Genomic DNA, 13701 nt, shown 5'->3' with positions numbered 1-13701 from the left:
TGAGAGAGGGCCTGACCCCCGCCTGGACGGGCTTTTGTTGCTCTTCTGGGCACGTGACATGCAGGCTGGTCCTCATTTACTATGCACAGGTTCGCCTTAGGTGGCTACCTTTTACAGATAACAAAGAAAGGACGTTGGTAATGACTTCAAAGAGAAGGATGTTGCAGATCAAGGGGAAAGGTGGTTGAACTGGTTACACTCCATACTTGGGAGGTTTGGCACAGGCTTTAAGAAGTCACTTTAAAGATAAGCAGCAGACCTTTGCTGCCTCCATCCAGGGTGAGGGAGCTTTAGCACAAGCAAGCCTCGTAGCAGCCCAGGTCCAATGCAGGCCTGGCTCCCCACGGGAGAACTGATCCGTGGGTTTGGGTCCTGTGTGGTAAATCACTCCCCACAGGTTTCTTGCATCAGGCTGGGCTCCATTTGCCACGCCATGTGGTTCGGTTCCTTGTAGGAAGATGCTGGTGAGGTAGTTGTGTGTGGAGGAGCTGGTGCTGTGGTGCCTGGGCCGGCCGGCCCTGGGCAGGAGGCGGCCCTGGTCTGTGTATCACGCGGCTGGGCAGGGCGGGGGGTGCAGAGGCTGAGGTCTGCGGCAGGCACAGAGCCTGCCCTCCAGGGCCCACGTGGAACTTGGGACTATGCTCTCGTGCAGTGAAAGGCCTTGCACAGTGGCCAGTACGGACCTGGGCACCCCAGGAAAGGCGGAAAGGCGGGGCAGAACCAGGGGCCTGGGGCTGGGCACCCAGAGAGGAGGGGGTGCTTCAGGAGGGAGGGTCAAGAGAAGCGCCCCGTGTCCCACGGCGGGGCACGGCGGCAGAGGCACACCAGAGGTCAGGCAGCCTGTGACCCCAGCAGGTGCCAGGAGATGAGGGAGAGGGCCGAGGCCAGGGAGTGGGCAGGAGACGGAACAGACGAGGCTCGCATGAGTACTGGTGACCCTGGAGACCGGGCAACGCACAGAGCCCCGTGCGGGGCCGCAGAGCAGGGCTGCCTGGGGTGTGGGGGGCTGGGGGCCCTGGGGGGCGGCGGGCAGAGGATGACGGAGCTGACCCCATGCGCCGGGAGCACTGGGCCCGCTGCCCCTCCGTCAGAACCAGAAACATCATCGCTCTGATGGGACATCGGGCACATGGGTCCCTGGGAGACGACACTGAGGATGTGCCACCTGGGAGCAGCCTCCGGGTCACGGGCAGGGAGGCGCTCTGCGCCCCAGGGCGGTTCAGCCCTGAGACGGGAGGCGACCGACTCCGGGGACCACGAGGCGCGGCAACGGCCTCCGACCGGCCTCCGGGCGAGATGCTACGGCTTGTTTTTAATGCACCCGAGGAGCAGGGAGCCACAGGTTTGGGGAGCACCTAGTGTGGCTGGAAGCTCCCCGGGTGTGGACACGAGCCCAGAGGCCAGGCCAGGCCGCGGCCCCGGGCCTGACTCGGAAGCCCGCCCCCAGGGCCGCGTCTGAGCACAAAGCGGGTCGGCGGACACGGGAAGGTCAGGTCAGCGGGCCTATCGTCAGCAGACGGTGGTCCGAGCCTGTCTGAGCCTTCCCCGTGTGCCGCGTGTCTTCCCGTGTTCTCCCTTCTCTCCCAGAGCCGGGGCCGCCGCACTGGCCCTGCTGACACGGGCCTCCCAGCCTGGCCCGGGGCCGTCATGGGGGAGCCCCCACCACCTGTGGGGGCCGGTGGAGTAGGTGCAGGTTTCTGTCCGGCTCGGAGCCCCCATCTTCAGGGGGCAGTTTCTCCTGCTCGTTCACCCCACCCGACGGCTGACTCAGGGGCCCGCAGCTGCCCGGGGCTGGGCCCCGGGGCACGTTCTCGCCCCCCCCCACGTCCTGGATCCTGCAGCTCAAGATGCAAGCTTTGGTCACGTAGTATTAGGTCACATGGTGTGTGATGGGAGGCTGCTCCGGGGGGTGGAGAGGGGGGTCCCGGGGCGGCAGTGCCCGCTGAGGCCGCCGGAGCAGCTGGCAGCCAAGCTGGGGCGGAGCCCCGGGCGGGAACCGGGTGTCACCATCAAAGGAGCCTCTGTCAGAGCGCCTGGCCAACCCCGCGGGCGGGGACCGGAGCCCAGCTGTGCAGAGGCCCGTCGTCCCTGGGGAGAAGGGCGGCGGGGTCAGGGGGAGGCCCCCGAGGCAGGCGCGTCCGAGTCCCACGACCCGAAGGACACGGAGCCGCTGCCGCTCTCGCTCCGGAGGCTCCGGGCCTGCTGCTCCTCCTCGACGAGATCCGCCACGAGGTTCAGGCGGCTGGCCCGGAGCGCCTGCACCAGGTGCGACACCTCGGCCTGGCCCCGCGCCGCTCGCTTCCAGACCCTCAGCGACTCCCGCACCTGCTCCGCCAGGTTACGCGGGTACTTCACCTCGATGGCGTCGATCTTGGGGTCGGGCAGCTTCAGCTGGCGCGCCAGTCTTTTCCAGTCGTTGCCCACGTGGTCGCATATGATGTCGAAGGCCGCCTGGAAGTCTAGGGGGAGAGAGAGCAACGGGGTTCGCCGGGGGCTTGGGAGGCCCCTTGGGGGGACGGCCCCCTGACACCCGAGGGCTGGGGTGGACTGCAGGGGAGCTCCCTGCTTAGGGCCAGGAACCGAGGGAGGGGCTGGGAGCGCCCGAAGGGAGGAAAGGGGGCTGCTCCCCCACCCGGAACCGTGGCCCCGAAAGGACACGTCCACGCCACGTCCCCGGAGCCGTGCATGTTATCCGAAGAAGGTCTCTGCCGATGTGAGTAAGCTGAGGATCTCGGTAACAGATCATCCTGGGTTATGTGGGCGGGACCTAAACCCGGTGGCACGTGTCCCCATAGGACAGACACAGAAGCCTCGTGACTACGGAGGCAGAGACTGAAGTGATGAGGCCACAGCCAGGACACCTGGAGCCCCCCCCAGAAGCTGGACGAGGCAGGAAGGACCCCACCTCACCCCCACCCTCCCAGGGAGTGTGGCCCTAGGACCACAGTTTCCGACTCTGGCCCCGACCAGCTGTGAGGGCTTTAAGCCACCGAGTGTGCGGCGACTCCCACGGCAGCCCCGAGAAACTGACACGCGCCCCAGCGCTCATTTGGGGAGCTGCCCTGACTGACCACCTGCATTCAGCCCTGGCCACCACGCCCTCATCTGCTGCAGGCACTCTGAGATCGGCGAGCTGGAGTGGCAGCCCACGACAGGCTGTCTCCGGAACGGGAGAGGGGAGAGCGCAGGGCGGAGACGGTGCTCGGAGGGCCCCTGCCGGAGGGCTGGAGGGCCCTGGCTACAGGCCACCGAGACGCTGTCAGCCGTGCACCCACCCCTGAGCCCCGACGGCCCTGGGAGGTGGTCGTTTGTGTTACTACGACTGTTTGTACTGATGAGGAAGCTGAGCACAGAGAGGGTCAGTGATTCTCCTGAGGACACACAGCCAGACGATGGCAGAGCCAGGGTGCAAAACCTTGACAGTCTGGTGCCCCAGCCTGCTCTGGATCCATCATTATGCTACAGCGCCTTCTGGAAGAGTAATAACAAACCACCCCTCACCCCCCCATTCCTTAACCTTCGGGTGTGCTCCCCCCGACACACAGTAACTACACGGACAGAAACCAGGCACACGCTCGCGCCCCTGAACTGCTCCCCGGGTCGTGCAGACCCCTCCTCAGTGTGCCCATCGAGCACCCCCCCCTCCCCCCGGACAGCCTTGAAAACACACGTCCTACGTGGCCTTCCATCTGTCTGCTCTCGGGCAGAGCCACACCTTCAGCCTGCCACCAAGGAGCGCCAGGTCTTATGGAGTGACACCACGGTGTCACGTTTATCTCCTTTTTGGGTTCAGTGACCCAATGACCAATTCCAGGCCACAGCCTGAAGAGTGTAAGGGGCGCCCCCAAAGCACTTCCTACCCTCCCGCCCCTGGGCTCTGAGGACACGGCTGGTGACCCAGGAACCCTGCTGGAGCCAGGGCTCACTCTTACTCCCGGACGCTGCCGCAGGCCCCGGGTGCAGGTGGCGGGGTGGGGGTGTGGGGTGCCTGCGAGCTGCCCGCTGCAGGAAGCCGCTACAGAACGGACTTGACCAGAGACAAAACAGAAACGGGAGGGCACTTCATAATATTGAAGGGAAGAAGCCATCAGGAAAACATAAATGTTGGAAACATAAATGCACCCAGCACAGGAACACCCACATATAGAAGGAAAATCTCAGGAGACAGCACCCCACTGTCAACGATGGATAGATCTTCCAAACAAAGTATCAACTAGGATATCCTGGAACTGAACAACGTGTTAGATCTAATGGAGTTAATGGATATATATATAGAACCTTCATTTCAAAGAAGCAAAATATACATTCTTTTCAAATGCACATGGAACATTTTCAAAGGTAGACCCCATGATAGGACCCCAAACAAGCCTCACCACATTCAAGAAAACTGAAATCGTATCAAGCATTTTCTCGGACCACAAGGGACTGAAACTAGAGACCAACCTCAAGGGAAAAAGTTCAAAAATATTCAAACTCATGGAGACAGAATAGCATGCTACTGAACAATGAATGCGTTAACAATAAGGTCAAGGAAGAAATCCAGAAGTCTCTGGAAACAAATGAAAATGAACTCACAACAGTCCTAAACCTTCGGGACACAGCGAAGGCAGAGCTGAGAGAGAAGGTCACAGTGACCCAGGCCCACCTAAGAAAGATAGAAACGTTTCGAACAAACAGCCAACCCCGCAGCTCCAGGAACCGGGGGAACAACAACGAAGACAGCCCAGAGCAAGCAGAAGGAAGGAAATAACCAAAATCAGAGCTGAAGTAGGTGACCCAGAGACTAAAAGCACAATTCTAAGGATCAGTCAATCCAGGAGCTGGTTCTTTGAAAAGATAAACAAAACCGACAAGACTTTACCCAGATTTAAAAAAGAAAAAAAAAAAAAAAAAAAAAGAACGGACTTGATCGGAGGGACAGTGTCGTCCCTAATACCACCCGTCGGAGGCCAGCCTGCCTCGCTCCGACCCCAGGGATCCGTTAGTGACCGGCTTGCGGAGCCGGTCCTCTCGCCTGTGAAAGGGGAACAATGACACAAGATAGTATGTAACGAACGAGGTTATTGCGAAAACCAAGTGTGCACCGCGCTTCAGACAGGAGCGGCAGGCCGCAGGTCCTCCTGATTCACTATCTTCCCGGTTCTCCGAGGGCGGCGCCGGCCAAGGGCACTCGCTCCCCGGCGGCCCGCGGGCGCCGCGGCAGCCCCGGGCCGCGCCCCTCTTCTCCACCCAGAGGTCAGCAACGCGTTCCGCTTCCGGGTGCTTTCTCATTTGCTCAGACGGAGTGGGGAGGGGAGAAAACGCCGGATCTGGGACCCGGCGGGAGCTCGCAGTTCCGAGGTTGGACTCTCCCGCGGTCACCGGGGGTGTTGAAAACAACCCCAAACTCAACCTTGGCAAAGGCTCGGTGCCTGGCCGACTCCCAGACGCAACTGCTGGGCAAACTGGCTCCGCCTCCCCCAGTTCCAGTCCTGGCCCGTGTCCCGCCCCGCCCCCAGCACAGCCCCTGTCCCCCCCGGTCCCGTCCCCCGCCCCGCGCCCACCTTGCTCATCTGTCCTCGCGGCGATCTCCGCGCCCGCCTCGAAGTCGTCCAGGAGCCGCAGCAGGTCCCGGCGCCGCAGGGAGGTGAGCAGCTCGCGCAGCCGCTCGGGGTTCTCGCGGTCCAGGTCGTTCTGCTCGAGCAGCAAGGAGAAGAGGTCGATGCCGCTCTGCACGCGCTCCAGCTTCCTCTTGCCCAGGCGATCCTGGCACAGGAACTTGAGGTCGCTCAGCTCGCTGGACGACAGGCGGGTGGACATCGAGTGCAGCAGCACCAGGAACGGGTCCATGGCAGCGGGCGACGGCGGCCAGCCGGCGGGCGCGAACCCGGCTCTGCGCCAGCACCCCCGGCCCCAGTCCGCCACGCCCGGCCCGGCCCGCCGCCCGCTCCCAGATCAGCGCGGCGGGGATTGCCCCGGTTCCCTCTGATCAAGTCCTTCCTTCCCCGCCACCGGAAGTTCACGTCAGGCCTGAACGTCCGGGCCTCGCGAAGACTCCGAGACTCGCGCATGCGCCCGGAGCCTGACCGTAGCCATTTCCGCCTGGGAGGCGCGCGGTCGCCGCCAGGGGGCGCCGCAGGCAGGGTACCGACGCGGGGCTGGGACGGCCTCTGCGCCTGCGCCCTCCCGACCCTCTCCCAACAGACCGGAACCCGTTTGTCCCCAGAGCGCCGGCGCGGGCTGGCTGGGCGGGCCTGCGTTTTCCGGGAAATGTAGCAGAAAGGATGCTGATAATAAATGCTTTCGTTTGTGAACATTTGTGATGATTCATCCCTGTAGTGCCCCCTGGACACGTGGTCGGAAAAGATGACTCAGAGGTTTACTTAGGTATTGAAGTTTAATTGATAATTGATCTTTAAAATCGTAATCACTGATGCTTTGAATGCTTTTCAACGTTTATTGAGCGCTTACTGAGTGCCAGGCAGCAGGTGCTGGGGGCAAATTCGGCAGGTCCCCGCCTGCTAGAGCTTAGTCATCAGTGCACCAGCTTCCGAAACAAATCAAGTGCAGCGTGCCCGAAGTCAGCACGGCCAGGGCCCGGAGGGGAGCGGTGGGGTGGGCAGGTGGGCTCGCAGGGGCAGGTGCGGGGCGTGAGGGGCACGTTAGGTAGGTGTGAGGGGAAGGAAGCATGTGTGCTGGGCAGGGCACTGCGAGAGCAGGGCAGAGCCGAGGTTCCAGGAGCAAGCGGGGGGGGCGGGGGGGGCGGGCTGGGACGGATTAGGAGGGGCCTCACACGCCAGGGTGGAGCCCCTGCAGAGTGCGAGTGGAGGAGCAAAGGCGTCTGAGTTACCTTTATATATATGTAGTTTTTTAATTGAGAGACAACTTACACCCCATATAACTCGCCCTTTTAAAGTGTACAATTCACTGTTTTTCAGTATATTGCTAAGGTTGTCCAGCCCTCACCATTAGCTAATTTTAACACATTTTCATCACCCCAAGTAGGAACCTGGTACCCATTAGCGGTCACTTCCTTTCCCCCTCCTTCTCCCAGCCCCTGGCAACTGCTGATTTACTTCCTGTCTCTTTGAACTGGACTCTCCCGGACAGTTCCTGTAACGGACCATCCACCACGTGGCCTTTTGAGCCTGGGGTCCTTTTATCGAGCAGGATGTCTTCAAGGTTCACCCACGATGTAGCAGGTGTTGGCGCTTCGCTCCTTGTCACGGAAGGACAGTCTTCCATCGCCTGGATGGAACGCATGTGTTCTTTGGTCGTCGGCTGGTGGACGGGCCTTTCGGTCGTTCCCACCTTTCAGCCACTGAGCGTAGTAGCAGTGCTGCCGGGAACCCTTGAGTGGGAGGAAGGAATCACTCCGCCTCGGGAGAGAATCCACGGACTTCACGTTCGTCCCGATGAGGGAGGAGGGTGCCCGGACTGAGCGCAGCCGAGGGGAGGAGGAGTGGGTGGCCGTCGCTCCATCCGGGGTGGAGGGGGTGCTGACGAGGTTTGAAGGATGCCGTGTGCACGGGCTGACCTGGGGATGGTGCGGGTGGGCGGATTTGGGGGGAGGACCCGTGAGAGATGCTGGCTGGACAGTGGCTGCACCGGGCAAGGGTTTGGAGCAGAGCCCTGGGCAGAGATGCGCCCTGGGGGTTACTCCGCGGACCGATGGCGCGCGTCATGGCCCATTTTACCTACGTCAACCTGACGGGGCTGAGGGCGCCCTGAGAGCCGGTAAAGCATTTCTGGGTGTGTCTGCGAGGGTGTTTTGGGAAGAGATTAGTATTTGAACCAGTAGACAGAGTCAAGCAGATGCACTCCCCCCAGTTTCAGTGGAGGGTCCCCATAGAACTAAAAGGTGGTGTTAGGGCGAATCGCGCTTTCTCTCGGCTTGAGCTGCCCTCGGCCCCAACGGCGGCCCTGGTTCCTGGATTTGGGACTCAGGACTGGCACTGCCTGCCCCCAGCTTTCCCACCTGCAGACTCAGACCGAACTGCACCAGGGGCTTTCCTGGTTCCCCAGCGAGCTGGGGGCAGGGGGAGGGACTTCCTGGCTTCCCTAACCACACGGGCCACTTGCGATAACGGGTCTCCCTGTTCAGGTCTCCGGTGTCCCACTGGTTCTGTCTCTCTGGAGCGCCTCGACCAAGGCAGTGTTGAGTCACCATGGAGGGAGGGCAGAAAGACGAGGGGACCAGAGGCTGAGTCCTGGGAGTGTCCACACACGTGACTTGTGTGCAGAAGTCTCTGTTCAAGTCCTCTGCCCCCTTTTATTTAAAGGTTTTATTTATTTACGTGTAGAGAGAGGGGAAGGGAGGAGAAAGAGAGGGAGAGAAACATCGATGTGAGAGAGAGAAACATTGATGGGTTGCCTCTCGCCTGCGCCCCAACCAGGGGTGGAACTACAACCCAGGCCTGTGCCCCGACTGGGAATCAAACCCGCGGCCTTCTGGTTTGCGGACGATGCCCAGCCCACCGAGGCACGGGGCCAGGGCCCTCTGCCCATTTTTAGTTGGGTTGCTTGCCTTTCTGATGTTGAGTTGAAGGGGTTCTTTGTGTGTCCTGGATGTGAACCCCATGTCAGACACTGGACGGGCCGTCCCACTCTCCGGACCGCGCCCTTTGATGCACGAATGTGTGACGTTCCGACGGAGTCCGGGGTGGGTGTTTTTGCTTCCCTGAGCATGTGTCTGTACGGGGAGACAGGGGCGCCAGGTTGTTGTGCTGGTTTGCTGGGTGCCCACTGGCCTTGTGTGTGCAGCTGCTCAGCAGTTTATTTTCCCGTCGTTTTCTCTGGGGAGCGTCTCCACGCCCCCCCTGCTCTTTTGGTTTTCCCCTTCCCGTGAGGTCCTCTCCCTGTGTGTCTCAGTCGCTCTCAGGCGCGATGGCTCTGGGCTTGGCTTGGGGCAGAGTTTTTCCTGCAGAAAAAGTCTCCGTGCTGAGGCACAGGGGTGTACGGTTGCCGGAATAATGCTCGCCCCGCCCCCAGCCACGACGCCCGCACCCAGACCCCCACGCCTGGGACTAGGTTCGCTTCCCCGGCGGAAGCGGCCTCGCGGGTGTGATGCGAGGAAGGATTTGGAGCTGGGGGGGTTCCTCTGGCCTAGTCCCGGGGCGCGCGTGGGAGGGGGTCCCCACCACGCTGGCCAGGAAGGTTGCAGGAGGGGCCCAGCCCTGCCGGCACCCGGGCGCTCGCCCAGCGAGACCCGTGTCAGACCTTTTCCCCACGGAACTGGAAGTTGATAAATGCGTGTCGTTCTAAGTCACTACCCTTGTGGCCGTTTGCCACGTCAGCAAACGGAGAGCCGGCCCTGGCCGCCTGGCCCGGGCTTTCCGGGTGCTTTCCTCCCAGCGCAGCTCTCACAGGCCGCCAGCAGAGGGCAGCAACGCCCCGCGAGCCAAACCAGACACGGGCACTCCGGCGGCTGGGGCTGGCTGGCTGGTGGGATCAGCAGAGCCGGTGGGACCCTGGTTGCAGTTGGGGGGAGGGGGCTGACCAGAAGGGAGCACCAGCGGAGGCTCCTGAGGTGCCACGACTCTCTGCTTCTGAGTCCTGGCCACCGAGCGGTGTTTTTTGTTTGTTTGTTTTGTTTTTTGCTTCTTGGAAGTTGTACATTTAAGAGAGTTTTCTGTGTTATACTTCCATAAAAGTGGGGAGGGGGGACAGAGAGGGTAGGGATGGGGAGCACAGTGAAGGGCACACGGTGAATAACTGCAGAGCGGGGAGAAGCCAGGCCTCAGTTCAGGAGGCTGCCTTTCTCCCAGGCACGTCCTGCAGGACCCCGGGCAGCCGGGGAGCCGGGCTGCGATGCCCGAGCTGGTCCAGGCCAGGGCCCCTGGGGCTGAGCTCCTCCACCCAGCACTGTGGGGGGCACAGGGGTGGGCTGCTTGCAGTGGGTGCACTGGGCAGGGGCACCACGCCTTTCCTTCCACGTGCCCCCCGACCTCCCGCCCCAGCGCCCCTGCCAGCTCGATCCCAAGGTCCACTCGGCCCGAAGGGGGAACAGGTCAGCCATCTGTCTGTCTGCCCCCATTCCCCCACCCCCTTACCCATCGGGGACTGAACCCACAGCCTTTCAGTGTTTGGGGTGACGCTCCAGCCAGCGGAGCCACCGGCCAGGGCCTGCCTCCCGCCCCCTCTGTGGACATCATGTGACTGAATGTCCATACCGGTCTCCGTACGGTCTTGTCCTAGATGCTCAGGAGCCTTGTGATGTTGGGCAACTCACTTCCCTGGCTCTGACCCTGTCTCCTCACCTCCCAAACGGGGCAGAGGGTCACACTGTGAGGCCTCAGGCTTCTGGGAGGACCCAGGAGGGGAGAGGGCCCCTTGGACGCTGGCCCCAGGTGCCGCCCTTGGCTCAGGACCAAGGACTCCGTGAGTGAGCGGAACACGGGGAGCTTGCGGGTTGCTGAGGGTTTCCCGGGGACAGAGGCGTGCTGGCACGAGGGGGCGCCCGAGGCTCGCTGCTGGTTGGCAAGGCTCTGGAGGTAGGCCACCTCAGCTAGCCACCTGGGCACCCGGGAGGCCAGTGACCCCAGCTGACAGGGCTGTGCGGCCTGAGGTCCCTTCACGTGTCCCTCCTTCCAGGAAGTGCTGGTGGTCCCACCAGGTGGTGGTGTGGAAACGGGTATCCCCACCTTATTGGCGACTGTGGGTTGTCTCCAAAAGCCTTGGGGGGAAGTTTAGCTCCATGAAACCCCAGGACTGCTCTGGTGGGTGGACAGGGGCAGGGTCCAGAGCTGGGGCTCAGGGAAGAGGCTGCTGGGGAGGTGTGACAACCCCCACCCCAACACACGGGTACACACACACACACATGTGCACACAGATAGGCACACGCGAACACACGAGCACACACAGATTCAGAGGCAGTGTCGGGATCACGCAGAGCACTTCACGCGTCTGTCACCCAAGGAAAGGGATGCCTGCAGGCCCCTCCTGGATCTGCAGCTCCACCTCCCAGGGGCTTGGGGACCCTGGGGACAGCCTCGGGAGCCTCCTGGGGCAGACGCGGGGCGTGTTCGGGGAGGAAAGCGTCGCGCATCCAGATTTATCGGGGGGGGGGCACGTCCGGCCATGGCCCTCTGGGTCTGTGCACACCCACTTGAAAAAAAAATGCTTTCCACGAGAGGATTTTTGGTAATCACCTAAGTTTTAATACAACATTCAGATACAAAACCCCATCTCGTCTCGGACGGCTTCCTGCACGGGAGAACCAAGGCATCGGGTCACGGGGTGCGGCCGACCCCGCAGGTCGCCCCGCGGACTTGGAGCGCAGCCGTGTGCTCGCGGGGGGGCGGGTGTGTCGGCATCCGGGTGACCACACCTGGGGACAGACCCCGGCCGCCTCCTTCCTGCCTCCCTGGGCACCCCTGACACCTCAGGGCGCTATTTCAGGTTAGTCTCAGGGCGGCCGCCGGTTCCCGTCACCCGCCTCACCCGCGAGACCTGTTTGCACAAGCTTTTAAAAATCATAATTGTCCAACAGTAACGTTCCTGTAAGTAAAAATATAGAGAAGAGTTACCAAAATAGAAGCCTTTATTAATAAAAATCTTTGGTAGTAACAGGATTTTAAGTTCCTCTCAGTGGTATTTGGTTAACTAAAAAAAAAAAAAAAAAAAAATGAGACGTTCCTTCCACCTTTGAGCTACAGAAAGAGAGAAAAAAAAACAAAAACCAACCCTCAAATCCACCGTAAAATTGATTTAAAAAGACGACTCAATAAATATCCTAGAGCTGCAAGTGTACCCCGGACGCCCAAGGCTCCTGGAAACCCCTGTCTTCCCTGGAAGGGCCCCCGGGGGACCCCTCACTGTCAGCCTGGCTTTGCCCCCCGAGGAACCCCAGCAATGGGGTGGTCAGCTCACTGCGGTGGGGAGGGGTGTGGCCGGTGGCGGGGACCCCACAGGCGCCGCTCCCATGCTCTCTGACGGCCAGGCGTTCTCTCCTTGTGACCAGAGGAACTGGTTGGCCCAAAACCCTCGGAGAAGAGGGTGAAAGGTGGCCCGCTTCTCTGACCCAGAGGCAGGCGAGGCCTCTGGGGGCTGGTCTCCGGCGGCTCGGGCCTCCCCAGCCTCTCCGGCCTCCCTCCCGTCGCACAAGTGCGCACCCAGGGCCCCCGAATGCCGGTGGCATCGGTTGGGCGCCAGGAGGACCCGAGAGGGTGGCCCTGCTCGCCGGTCCCCGCAGAGGAGACCCAGGGTTCCCAGAGCTGCCTCTGCCAAGTCCCGCCCCTGCCATGTGTCGCCACCCCATCCCCAGCGATCATTCTGATTAACCTTGAAAAGTAAAGATAAAAAATTCCCTGCATAATGGTTTTGTGCAAAAAACATGGGGGGGGGGGGGAACAGAGGAAAGACCAAAAAAATAAAAATAAAAAAGGTTGTCCTATCAGAAGGTGGTCTTCAAGGTTTGCTGCAAACCCAGGAGCCACCGGGTGTGGAGGGGGCGGGCGCCGCCTGCCCGGGAGAGGTGTCCGTCCTTCGGTCGGCTGGTCGGTCAGGGCGCCGCTACACGGCGCCCGTGTGGTGCTCGGGGCTGGCCAGGCCAGCTCTGGGGCTGTGGTTGTTGAGCGGCTCATCCTTGGCTGAGTCCCTCTCCATCCACGTGTCCAGGAGCTGCTGCTTGCCCTGCTCCTCCCGCATGAACAGCTCCACCATCAGCACCTTCTCCTTGTGGACCTGCTGGCTGATGTCCTTGGGGATGTCAGGGATGACCCAGTCCACGAAGTCGCTCATGAACATGACCAGGTTCTGCGGGGAGAGGCAGCGCGTGGCGGCGGGAGGGCGGGCCCTGGAGCACGCCCTGCACCTCGCTCAGAGCAAGCCCTGTGGCCCGACCCCCGAGGCTGCCGCCAGCTGCGGCCTCCCGGACCCCCTTGGAGCCCCCCACTCCTGCCCGGGGCCCTGAGTACCTGGAAGACAATGACGAAGGCCAGCCGTGCCGCCAGGACGGCCCAGAAGTCCTTGGAGATGTCGTACTTGTGTTCCGACCATGGGGGCTCACGGTAATCCTTGTACCTGCAGGTGCCGGCAGGAGTTGGGGGTCTGCGAGGGGGCCCTGGGGGTCTGCGCTGTGCCTCGGGCTGCTGACCGCCTGGAGGGCCTCAGCCAGGGCAGCTGCCCAGGGGGACGGGGAGTCTCTCTCCGTGTCGGAGGGAGGCAGCCAGGAGCCCGAGGGGCCTTGTGGGAAACGACCCCAGGAAGTCTCTCGCGGAAGTGGGCTCTGGGACCATGTGGTGAACCCCTTTATCTAAAAAGGAGTCCCGCCCGAAACCCCCAGCGGGCCACACAGAACAAGTGGGACTTCCCTGGCAGAACTGGTGTGGGGTTCCCTAGGCCCAGCTCCCCTGAATCCCGGGCCAGCCCTGCTGCCCACAAAGCTGTGGACTGGGTCCCCTGGACCCAGTCTGAGAGCCACCCGTCTGGTCTCCCCCCCATGTGGGGGGAACTAATGGAAAAAGCTAAACGTTTTCTCAGCGAGGTCTGTGGAAGAAGCTAAACGGGCCATCGGTGTGGTCAGGGCCTGCCCGGCAACTGCCCCAGGGGCACCCCTGGGCGCCCCTCTCCCTGCTGCGATCTCTTGGCCGCTACTCCCTATCTCTGCACAGGGCCAGCCCACCCCCTCCAGAGCGCCCAGGTTTAGATGCTGCTGGTGGACACCAGCCCCCTACCACCCCTCCCCCAAGGCCCCGTCTGTGCACCTTGTGGGGCTGTGAA

General features: G+C 61.9%; 2 protein-coding genes across 10 annotated transcripts in view; both read right to left on the bottom strand.

Annotated features, from left to right (window-relative positions):
* Positions 1–2043: 2043 nt before the first annotated feature.
* On the bottom strand, positions 2044–6076 carry FADD (Fas associated via death domain). Its single transcript, XM_028503878.2, has 2 exons — positions 5544–6076; positions 2044–2459 (listed from the first exon to the last, which is right to left on the bottom strand). The coding sequence occupies exons 1-2, from the start codon at positions 5827–5829 to the stop codon at positions 2110–2112; spliced, it is 636 nt and encodes a 211-aa protein (XP_028359679.1). The 5' UTR covers positions 5830–6076; the 3' UTR covers positions 2044–2109.
* A 5382-nt stretch (positions 6077–11458) lies between these two features.
* The window catches only part of ANO1 (anoctamin 1), a 140044-nt gene continuing 137801 nt past the window's right edge, over positions 11459–13701 (bottom strand). For all 9 annotated transcript variants that reach the window (XM_036029815.1, XM_036029814.1, XM_036029816.1 and 6 more), the window contains 2 exons: positions 12897–13002; positions 11459–12735 (listed from right to left, as the gene is read on the bottom strand). In XM_036029815.1, the coding sequence (XP_035885708.1) occupies positions 12493–12735; positions 12897–13002 (349 nt within the window). In that variant the 3' untranslated portion in view covers positions 11459–12492. The remainder of the gene's footprint in view (positions 12736–12896; positions 13003–13701) is intronic.

This window comes from Phyllostomus discolor, chromosome 6 (genome assembly GCF_004126475.2).
Source record: "Phyllostomus discolor isolate MPI-MPIP mPhyDis1 chromosome 6, mPhyDis1.pri.v3, whole genome shotgun sequence".
In the NCBI taxonomy this organism is placed as follows: Eukaryota; Metazoa; Chordata; class Mammalia; order Chiroptera; family Phyllostomidae; genus Phyllostomus; species Phyllostomus discolor.
This window is presented reverse-complemented; position numbering and strand designations above follow the sequence as displayed.

Excerpts from the sequence above, each read along its gene's own strand:
- FADD (XM_028503878.2), bottom strand. The coding sequence starts at position 5,829 with ATGGACCCGTTCCTGGTGCTGCTGCACTCGATGTCCACCCGCCTGTCG. Across the intron at positions 2,460-5,543 it reads CGCGAGGACAGATGAGCAAG|ACTTCCAGGCGGCCTTCGAC; the intron begins GTGGGCGCGGGG and ends CTCTCCCCCTAG.